The 12,022-nt window shown below is 43.5% G+C and overlaps 1 protein-coding gene across 2 annotated transcripts in view; it reads right to left on the minus strand.

The window, feature by feature from the left end:
- Positions 1-6,790, minus strand: part of ZNRF2 (zinc and ring finger 2) — a gene marked incomplete at its 5' end in the record, with an annotated part of 380,791 nt that extends 374,001 nt beyond the window's left edge. For both annotated transcript variants that reach the window (XM_082692876.1, XM_082692877.1), the window contains one exon: positions 6,316-6,790. In XM_082692876.1, coding sequence (XP_082549002.1) covers positions 6,316-6,790 — 475 coding nt within the window. The remainder of the gene's footprint in view (positions 1-6,315) is intronic.
- Between the last annotated feature and the right edge of the window lie 5,232 nt (positions 6,791-12,022).

Raw genomic sequence — 12,022 nt, forward strand, 5'->3', positions numbered from 1 at the left:
AGTTCAATTTATATTCATCCCTTAGTAATCTTATCCATTTTTTGTCTTCACTTAGAATTTGCTAACTATTTCTCAAGTTTTGTAATGCCCTAAATTACTGATGTATATTTCCAACTGCTTAAAGGATGCTTCTACATGGAAACCCTGAAGCCACTCAAAATTTAAGAGGCCTGCAAGAACTCATATCCTAAAATTTTTTTCTTTCTTTTTTAGATTGGTTAATGACATCACTATGCACCCAGGTTCTCAATCCCATCAGTTTTACCTAAGAAATCTCACTGAAATCTAACTTTTCCTCTCCTCCACCAAAGTTTTAATTTCAATTTAGGCATCTTCCACCAATTATAGTCTAAGAGAGTTCTTATCTTCCTGCTCTCTCTCCCCTCCTAAGAAGCAGGATTGTTTGTTTGTTAAGATTTTACGTATTTGACAGACAGAGATCACAAGTAGGCAAGGAGGCAGACAGAGAGAGAGGAGGAAGCAGGATCTCCACGGAGCAGAGAACCTGATGCGGGGCTCGACCCCAGGACCCTGGGATCATGACCTGAGCTGAAGGCAGAGGCTTTAACCCACTGAGCCACCCAGGCGCCCTCTAAGAAGCAGTTTAATCATGAGTAGCAATACACTAACAGTGTCCAGGCCAAGCAATGCACTCACTGCTCAGGAAGGTTGCCATCCGTATCAACTATGACCATAGTGGTGCCTACTTTAAAACCTGGTTAAGTAAAACAAAGATACAGCACTATAAAATCTTTCAACAAATGGTCCAAACAGACTTTTCTAGTTTCACGTTCTCATCATCCTCCTTACACCCTATAATCCAGAACCTTTAACTTTTCAATATGCCCTATCAAAAGCCAAGGCTTCTATGGCTTCTTCCTTCGTCTGGAATGTTCCCTGCCTCCCACCCCAAACACACACATGACTGCTAAATCCTTACAGTTCAAATGTTACCTGCCTCTGTGAAGTATTCCTTACCTAAGAAAAGGATACCTTACAAAGCATTTTGTAACAACAGTCCTATTACAGCACTTGTTACAATGTATAATAATCTCAAAAATTCAACTGAGATCTGAGCAAGTACAGGAGAAACCTTGTTTGTACTCTTGAAAACTATAATGCCGGCCCCTTAAAAAAATAAATTCCTGTTCACTGAAGCACCATTTACCATACATTATTACAACTTTTCTGAAATAAATAAAAAATAAATTTAAAAATAATTAGAACAGTTGTTATGTTTGACTCGTCAACATAAGTCTATAATCAACACAGTGGATAGACTTTCAGATGGCCACACATGATCCCCACCTTCTGACATTTACATCTGTCATTCCCTCCCCTTGAGTCTAGCAGGACCTGTGAGTTGCTTCCAACCAGGGAAAGCAGCAAAGCAGTGGTCTTATGTGATCACATGTCCATATCTATGTAAGAGTGAATGTAGCACCGGCTTACCTCGCTGGGTTGTCTCCTTCGCTGCCTTTGAAGCGGCAAGATGTCATGGGCTTAGCAAATACGAGGAAATGAATTCTGCCAACTTGAGGCAGCTTGAAAATAGACCCTTCCCCAGCTGACTAAGGAACAACCCAGTACTGGCATACCTTTATTGCAGTCTTGCAGACCCACGCTAGACGGAACCCAGTCTCACTTATAGAAACTGAGATAATAGGTATGTGTTGTTTTGGACAGAAAAATGTATAGGAATTTGTTAATAAGGAGAATAGAAAACTTATAATCAAAACTTAAGGTTTTGTGAACCCTTTCACTGTTTATACAAAAGACATGTTTTCCCCAATTTCTAAACACTTAAACAAGAGTAGAACAAACCTAATTCATTAGTTAGTACCAGTCAAGTAAATGCACAATTAAGACATATGGGGCACGTGGGTGGCTCAGTTGTTAAGCATCTGCTTCGGTTCAGGTCAAGATCCCGGGGTCCCGGGATCGAGCCCCTCACTGGGCTCCCTGCTCAGTGGGAAGCCTGCTTCTCCCCTCTCCCATTACCCCTGCTTGTGTTCTCTCTCTGTGTCAAATAAATAAATAAAATCTTATGAAAATATTTTTTTTAAGTACTTTGCTATATAAAACTGTCTCTATACTTTTTTAAAACCCATTTGCTAGCATACTCAATCATGCACATATCCGGTATATGTAGTTAAGTATAACATTAAGGCAATTCTCCCTATAAACACAGAATAATCAGTATTTTAAAAGCTTGTACCCAATTAACTTTATTGGTAACCAAAAAAACAAGAACGAACCAGTAAGTAACCAGTAAGCGGTTACTGGTTACCAGGCAAAGCAATCAAACTGGAGGGGGCTGGGGACAGGCTGGAGGCACTATCCTTAGTAGTAAAAGGACTGGCTTTGCAACTAGCACAGCATCGAAAGTACTCAGGTCAGTCACCTTTCCTATCAGATGATGCCCAGTACAACACAAACCACTCCTCCCTCCAGCCCACCTTCTACCCTGCAGACAAGAGAACTTTCAGGAGAAAAAAATAATAAAAGAAAGCTGGAGGTGAAAAAGCAGAAAAAAAGAGAATTTTCAAAAATAATTAGAAGTGTAATTTTTCTTAGGAAGAAGGAGGTATTTCTCTTCTGCCACACTACATAAAGGTTTTCAAATGAATAAAAGAAAATTCAGAAATAGGAAGTAGATTAATCACAGTATCCCGGATTCAAATATTTTGGCAAGAAGTGAATGATGGAGAATGATTCATTAACAATTAATGGAGATAATTCACTACCTTAAAAACCTGCATCTTTCTGGAAGATTAGGAGAAATCTGTCTAGAAATACAGATTTCATTGAACATATGCCATTTTATGAGCTAACCCACACTCCTTCAACATAAGGAAGATGTTTCCTAAGTAACTAAAGGCGCATGAATTAGAGTCAGACTACTGAAACATTCTGACAACAGACCCTAACAGACTCAAGCCAATTAGGAGAAGGCAGAAACAACTGAGTACCACCAGTTAACTGTCTAGATTAATTCATTTTACACTTTCACTTCTAGACTCCTGTATGATTATGAAGCCCACGTGCTACCTCTAGAAATAATCTCCATTCACTTGAATGTTTTTATAGTCCAATTTATCTTCCCTACCCTTGCTGGATCATTAAAGACTATCCTACCACCCATAACAACTGATTTTATGAACATTAACAACTTGAGAGTGGAAAAATGTAGACCTAAAATAAAGCCAAAAAAATCCTAAAATACCACCAAGGTTTTTAAATATTATTATTAGCCTATATGTCACTAAAGGCCTATTTTAAAACAAAGGTGATAGACAAGAGAAGGCTTTCGTCCACTTTAGTATTTCTAGACTTAGCAGTCCGAAAGAAATAGCAAAATAAGAAAAACTGCTCAGTTCTAGGAAATGCTAGGAAATTTCTGTACACTGAATTTCTGTACACTAAAATTTCTGTAAACTAAAATATCAGAGAAAACTGAGTAAGATTGTATGCAGCTAAAATACATACTCAAAACATAAAACCGACACAGAAAATCTCACTCAATTTGGTCATTCATTATGATGAAACTACTAACAATTCAATTTGCTGGACTACTGTTTTAAAGAAGAAGAGAGTAGTATACTGTTTAGGTTTTCTATAAGTTACATGACAGCCCAAAAGAGAAAAACAATTTTGCATCTTATTAGTACCATATTTTCTTATTACAAAATAACAAATACCAATTAAGTTTTACGAAATTACAGCAAGACTTCCCATTAATTTGGAAATAATTTTTCTCAATTTTCAGAGGGAATTACTTTACATATGCCCAAACATTTATACAATTTGTAACTGAATAAACACATTAATACAATAAGACATACTAAAATTAAGTCAATGTGAAGTATAATCAAGTGTAATTTTTTACAGTAAGATTCATTATCTGAAAATAAATATAAAATAAGACTCTCATCTGGCTTCCTAAATCTCAGGATGAGGAAAAATATGCTTCTTTTAAGTTTCTCTGATAAACCTACCCATTGAAATAGAAGTAAAGCAAATGCCAATAAAAAGATGTTTTTACATAACGTATTCCATATCCCTGTATCAACTAGGACTTAAGGTACTGACGTATGATTTGAGTTCCTATCATGTAATGGGAACAAGTTAATTTCTCTGATCCCCTTCCACACTCTCGCAACTGGAGTTCCTCAGCTGAAATACCAAACACAGATTATTTGACTATTTTCTCGTATTTCAGAAAGATGATACAAAACTAGAATCATTCTAAGAGCACGGGAGAAAAAAGCTAATTAGCTGCCATACAAGAGATGACTTAGGACATTAGGGCTCTATTCTCTGCAGAGACCTGGCTAATAAGAAAGGCTGCCACAAGTTCCACAGTATCACTGTGCTATTAGGCCCCAATCATCCTAACCCTGGAAAGTACAAAAAGAACTAAGCACTCAAAACTAGGAACTTAAATAAGGAAAAAGATAAATTTGCTCTACTTCTACTTTTACAAACCAGGTCTTTGTCCTTTGCTAATTTACTATGAATTAAAATCCTAAATGACAAATATTTGCCCCCTGCTCTGAATGGAAGGTATTTATTTTCAGAAAATAAACCCGTACAGATAAACTAACTCTTTGTTAAAGGAAATTATCAGCCCTTTAAGCAAGCAGTATATTGTAGTAAGATACTAGTTTGACAAACTTTTTCTCATTCTTTTAGCAAGCTTTTATAAACATCTTTTGATCATAACCGCTAAATGCAAATTTTCACTTTAAAAAGATATTTTTAAAAACCAGCTTATCCTTTATAAATGCACTAAGCTCCCATTCTCAAGAAACTGTCTTTTGTTATTCCTCAGTTTAGTGACTACGGCTGTGTTAATTAAGATCAAAATAATCTTCAACTATGTTAATTATGATTAAATCACAGTAAGGACAGCACTAGTTCTTTTTCTCAAAAATAGAAGTTTTTTTTTTTAATGGCCCAACTTTAGAAAATATCAGTATTTTTCTTTACACAGCAAAATTTTAACAATTGGAATAAAATAGTTTATAGTTGTTCTATACTGAATGTGCAAAGCAATATTAAAAACATGAAAAAAAAATGACATTCCCATTTTCAATATGCTAACATAAATACTGATACTACAGAGAACATCAGAACAGATAATTAACATTACTGAACATTCCATTCACCAACTCAATTTCTCACATATATTAAACATATGAAAAAAAAGGGCCACAAAAATGGAGGGAACCATTTCCTCACTGTTCCAGCTGTGCTCACTTGTGAATTTACGTAGTACAATAAAGCAATGATACGGAGATGTTTTTCTTCTATAATCAGCCTATCTAACCAGATAAAACTTCCAATTTCTTCTGAACTGGGAAGGAAGGAGTGTCTTGATTCGTTTAGGGTATTAGCCGTTTGAAGTAAAGTGAATCAGTCCTGGACATAACTGAAGAGGCCAAATTCGGTTTCCTCAGATCAAGTGTACCCTTCCTGTTTCTACATCAAAGCACATCATTTTGCTATTAAAAATTTCCATTTATCGCAAGTGACTTTTCCTGAACTCGTAGTCAACACTGCTTTTCCAAAAGCACCTATGCTTTTGGCAGTTTCCCTAATTAGCGTCTCTTTAAAACACTGCTCTCAATTTTTAAAATGCCCTGTCCAAATTAAGCGGGGCTCATATTAACCCTTATCTAAAGTAGCAGTTCACTGGGGTCAAAAATACATTTTCCATCACACATTCAACCAATTAAACGCTACGCAGTAGGTGGGGCTATGTACACAGACTTAAGGATTACAGCTTTACTGTAACAGTCCAAACGAGGTTAACTCCCTCCTTTTTCAAGTAACTCATATGTTCTTTGAGACCCTCTGACCTCATGGCCTTTAAAACACGCTGCCCGCTTCGGTCCCCAGTTAGAACTACGTTTGGCAACCAGTCTCCTCCTGACTTCCTGATACTGAAAGCTACCACCACGAGGACTGTTGCACCGGTTTGTTTCAAAAACAATCTTTGCTCCGTCCACCCCAAGGAGAAAAGCAAGGGCTTCTTCCACTGGGCAGCCACGGTGAGGCGGGGGAAGGCGGGGCGGGGGCTTACACCCGGTGTCTAAGGAAAGCAAAGCCCGGGGAGCGGCGGGAGCGGCTCCGCCGGGGTTAAGCGGCGATTTTCCTCCCACAGGGGTGAGCCGGACGCACCGCGCGGCAAAGCCGCGGCGCTCAGGCTGAAGGAGAAAAGGAGAAGGGTAAACCCCCGCGAGGCCGCGGCCCACGTGCCGCCCGCGAGAGGCAGGGAACCCGGGAGCCGGGGAGGGGAGGGAGCCGTACCTCCAAACATGTGCGGCGAGAGATGAGCTGGTAAGGAGCCGATCACCAGACGCGGCCCGCCGGGGCCCCCGCCCGCCGGCCGGTCTCTGCCTCCGCCGCCGCCGCCGCCGTCCTCGGGGCTGCTGTGTACCGAGTCCTGCGAGCCGTACGGGCCGCTGCTGCTGTTGGGGATGCTGAAGGAGGACTGTGCCGCGCGGGCCGCCGACGCCACGCTCCCCACGGCCCCGCCGAGGGAGCGACTGCGCGGGGCCGCTGAGGCCGCCGCGGCGCCGCCCGAACCGCTGGGCTGGTGCGCGCCGGGCACCTGAGCCGGAAACCTCCCGGCGGCCGCGGCCCGCGCCCCGCTGCTGCCGCCGCCGCCGCCGCCGCCCGCGGTCCCATTGGTGCCTCCACTGCTGCTGGAAGGTAGATCCGAGCCCGAGTAGGCGCGGGTGCGGCCGTTAGCAGCGGCCGGGCCGCTCTGCTTGGCGCCCATGGCCGCCCTGCCCCGGGCCGGGCCCGCGCGCGGCGCCCCGAATGCCGGGAGGGCGGGAGCGAGCGCAGGAGCGAGCCGGCAGGGCCGAGGCGCCGCGGCCGGCGCAAGGAGAAGCTCGTACGTCCAGTGCCGCCGCCCCGCGCCCCGAAGGGCGGTCGGCGCCCGGGGCGCTCTTGTGTTCGGGATTGGCGGTCGAGACCGGCGGTCTGCGGGAGGTCGCGGGAAACGAGGAGAGGCGGAGAGGAAGGAGGTCCGGCTGCGGCGGACGCAGCTCGCTAGCTCTGGCAGGAGGGGCGGCTCAGGTGGCTGTGCGGCTGCCGCTGGTTTCGGTTCTGGTGCGCCGCGACGGGTCGCTGCCGCTCTCTGCTGCCGTCGCCGCTCTCTGCGCCCCGGGCCTCGGTACCGCCTCCTCCCGGGCTGCCGCAGCTACCGCCGCCATCCTCCGGCTCACACGGCAGCTCGCGGGTGAGTGGGAGGCGCCCGCCCAGACTCCGCCGGGGCCACCTACCCTCCTCCCCCAGCCACCCAGCTGTTATTAACGGAGAAAGAGGAAAAACGGGTGGCGCGTGAGGGGAGGATGGAAGAGGAGAGGGAGGGGCGGCGCGCGCTTCCCGGCAACCGTCGCCGCACTCCCCCCTGCGAAGGAGGGGCGGAAGGGGGGAGGTTCTGGGCCACAAAGGTGGGGGTGCCCAGTGGGGGAGGAGGTTCCCCGGCCCTCGCACCGGAAGGCCGAGGAGCAGCGCGTCTCCAAAGTGCACCCGGACTCGGGTGTTTGGGTCGCAGGCGGTGGCCCCACCCCCGCCCCCTCGCACCGCCCCGCGGATTGGCTTCCGCCGGCTGCGCCCCGCCTCTCCCGGCCGTGGCCTTCCCGCCCTGGCCCCGCCTCGCCAAGGTACAGCGGTGTGGTAGGTGCCGCCACCCGTGGACCCGGTGATGGACAGGTCCTCTGCCCCGCCTCCTCTTCCAGGGCGCGCCCCCTCCTCCACGGCGGGGCCTAAGCCGATTGGAGGGACGGAGCCCCTCGGGGCGCCAACCAAAAGGCGGCCCCTCCTCTCGCACGTGGCCTCGGGACCCTGGATTAGATCGCGTCTCCCAACTTCTCGTTTCCCCAGCTGGGGCTGAGAATGGCTGTGTCCTGGGTCCTGACCCTCCAGTTTGGGTGGGTGTTAACTTGCTGGTTGGTGTTACTCGGAGTGTGTTTTTTAAATAAAACAGAAGCTCAGCAATGTTGATGATAAAAGACTTAAGAAACGCAGAAACATAAGTAACAAAGAAGGCAGAAGTCAACTCGATCTTAATTAGACTTACCCATAAAACTGACCGTGGAGGAAGCGCAGTTGGAAGAACTAAAGATAATGCAGCCTGACCTTCAGTTGTGAGGCAAAAAGCGTGGGGGCAGAGAAATCACCTGATTTAGGAGATCTGGGGTCTCGGTCTGGGATGGATCAGAACTAAATTACGGTGCAATGAGCAAACTTTACCTTTCTGGACTTTAGTTTCCTGACCTAGGGCACCGACAGCTTTCAAATCCTGTAATTTCTCTAAAATGGAAGGTAGCAAAATTCTCATCGGTTCGTTTCTAAGTGTGATAGAGTATCTCGGTATCAGAGCATGGTCTGGATATACATTGTGAAAGTTCCTGAAGTGTCCACTATGTGAAAATAATAGCAGCTGGTATTTTTGTACGAACTCCAAAAATAAATACCATCTTTTTTCCACGTTTGTAATGTCATTTATGTAATGATTTTCATCATTCAAGTATGAGAATTAAATGTTCAAAAAAAAGTAAAGAATATATGTATAGATATAGATGTATTGTGTGTATATATAAAACATCTCAATTGTATATGTATGTATATGTTTATCAGTGGATTAGTGTGTGTGTGTGTATATATATATATATATATATATATATATAAATGGAAAAACAAATCTACTCAATGCGAACCTAAAAATTCTTTCATCCTATTTATGGGCTTACTGAAACCATTGGTCACTTGGTAAGCAGAGAAAAATCTGAAAGGTTGAAGTGGTAACCAGAATGACAAGTTCTCATTCAAGAAGGTATTTAGTGATTTGATCTGATTTAACTTTTATTGAATGAGGCCTTCGGTGTAAAACTCTGGTTCAGCAGGAATATAGAAAAGTAACACACTATTATTTTTAAAAAAGGAATAAAGGACTTTTGCAAGTCTCTGAGGAGCTAACAATTGTTAAGTTAAAGGATTTCACAGTCCTCATTAGATACGAATTTTTTTTTTCTCATTAGATATGAATTTTAAAAGTTTAGGTTACTATAATATGGAGCAAATGCCTTTCAGTAGTTAAAGCTATTAAATGAAAAGATTAATGATAAAAACTGTATGGCTCTTAGTCATCTTCAGATTTAATTACATTTTGCTTCATCACATCCAAACTTAGTTTTATTTTTAAATCATTTTTACTCGGATGGTAATTACACCTTAAAGCACTCAACATTTATTCCTAACTAGGAAAAAGAAATCCCCTGATAGCAACAGGCTTCTAACATTCACATCATCGACAACAGCTGGAATTTTACTTACGTCTGAACAATTGTTTGATTTATGTCCCTTCCTCACCAGACTAAATTCCCTGAGAGCATGGAAGGCATATGTCTTGTTTTAGTTTTAGTTTTTGTTTTTGTTTTTTGCTTACCATTGGCAGTGCTTGGCACACAGTAGCCTCTAGGTAAGTATTTGTTGAATAACAAATACTTGAGTGGCCAGAAAGTCATTTATAGGGTGAATGTTGGACATAGGAGAATAGAAATTGAAGCTGATTATGAAGCTCATAAAATATGTGTTTTGTGTTAGTTTGGTGCCAGGCGAAGCATTCGTCAAGACAAGCTAAGCTACACAGTGGAATCCAACTGCTAAACTTGAGGGCCATGCTGCTGGGAAACCCCTTTGTGAGCTCACCTGGTCTGCTCTCTCATCTCACTTCATATGGTTCCCCATCTGGGTGGCAATCTTGGGTTTCTCTTCAAGTGGTGGCTCAGGGACCCAGGCTCTTATGCAGTAGCTAAGCAGGCTCCCAGAATGCTCAGAGAGCCCTTCTCTAAATCCAGTGTACCTGACTGGCCAAAGCAAAAGGGCAGACATTGAGAGAAGTTTCAGCCAAATGTGGAAAGGTTTACATCCCTTCTTCCCAGTATCCATGCTGGCAGACATCGGTCACATGTTCTAACTCAACTGGAAAGGGGTCAGGAAATGTGGTCTTATGTGTGTACCCAGGGGGAAAAAAGGAAATATTTTGTCAAGCACATAGCAAGCATATCTTTGCCACACACAAGAACAGTTGCCTGTCAGATATCTAAGCTAGATATTAAATCTTAATGAAACACTATACAATAAAAGTTAAGTTAGATGAAAAACTTCTAGTGACAGTTACTATTATCAAGCCATCAAAATGTGGTAAAGAAAAACAAATTTTTTGTGTGCATGCAGATCAGCTAAATTCTATCTACTTTAAATTGTGTTTCTAGAAATACCATCTAACAGAACTCTTAATTTAGCCATGTAGATCAGTGATCCTCAAAGAACAGGCTCCAGATTAACAGTATCTGCATTGCCTGGGATCTTGTCAGAAAGACAGATTATGGGGTGCCTGGGTGGCCCAGTGGGTTAAGCCTCTGCCTTTAGCTAGGGTCCTGATCTCAGGGTCTTGGGATGGAGCCCCACACTGGGCTCTCTGCTCAGCAGGGAGCATGCTTCTCCCCTCTCTCTGCCTGCCTCTCTGCCTACTTGTGATCCCTGTCTCTGTCAAATAAAATCTTTAAAAAAAAAAAAAGGAAAGAAAGATTATCAGACCCCCACCCCAGACCTACTGAATCAAAAAGTGCTTGAATAAGCCCTCTACAGGGTTCTGATGCCCACTAATGTTTGAAAAACACTGATCTAGATAATCACTGGTTAGTTTAAAAAAAGAATACCATATTAAGATGTGATCATCATTTTTGATTAAATGTCCTCTCCATATGGATGTCCCCTGTGACCCCACTCCGATCACACCACCACAGACTAACTTCAGCATTCCCACTTAGTGTTATATTAATGCTTCCTTCTCAGCATTGATCATCCTGTTGATCTTGCTTGTTTGTCACTAAACAGTGCGGTCCAAGAGAGGCTTCACATCCATCCTATACCCCGGCCTAACACAGTGCCTGACACCTCTGATGGACAAGAAATGATCTGTGAATGAGTGAATGAATGAATATTCCTACATGATTGTTTCTTGAAGGTCACACATGACCTTATACTTATCCTCCTTGACATCTCCTATGTGGCATATGCCCTCTCCCCCTTTTCTCTCTGGGTAGGCCTTTTTGATTCTTTCCCCATGAGGACTCTGGAGTTAGAAAACCTTGGCTTGTAATGCTCTTTCCTTGGCCCTCTTCCTTCCCTCCTCACTCTCTCTCCAAACAGGAATCCACATTAAGCTGTCAATGTGTTTTATCATCAACCAAACAGATCTGGCTTCACATAAAATTTGTCTCTTCTTATTATACCCTACCAGTTCTTAAAAAATTCAAAGTGCTGTTTCATTTAAATCAGTACACATGGGTGTACATCCAAATCTAGAACTGAAACAAGTTTTTTTTTTTTTATTTTATTTATTTATTTGACAGAGAGATTACAAGTAGGCAGAGAGACAGGCAGAGAGAGAGAGGAGGAAGCAGGCTCCCTGCTGAGCAGAGAGCCCAATGCGGGACTTGATCCCAGGACCCTGAGATCATGACATGAGCTGAAGGCAGCGGCTTAACCCACTGAGCCACCCAGGTGGCCCATTGAAACAAGTTTTATGAGCTCATAACCCATGCAACATGGGATGTACTCCACTTCCCCTTGTATTCCATTTCACTTTTGTGAAATGCTGGTTACTGCCTACTGAATTGATTTTACAACCCACTAATGGGTTGTAATCTGCAGTTTGACTACCGATGGTCTGAATCAGTGCTTTGACGCTTCAGTGCACCAAAGAATCATCTGCAGATCTTGTTTTTTTAATTAATTATTTTTATTAACATATAATGTATTATTAGCCCCAGGGGTACACGTCTGTGAATCATCAGGTTTACATACTTCACAGCACCCACCATAGCACATACTCTCCCCAATGTCCATCACCCAACAACCATGTCCCTACCCCTCCCACCGCCCAGCAACCCTCAGTTTTGCGAGATTAAGACTCTCTTATGATCTGTTGGAGATC

The sequence above is a fragment of the Mustela nivalis genome (genome assembly GCF_964662115.1).
Source record: "Mustela nivalis genome assembly, chromosome: 12".
NCBI lineage: Eukaryota > Metazoa > Chordata > Mammalia > Carnivora > Mustelidae > Mustela > Mustela nivalis.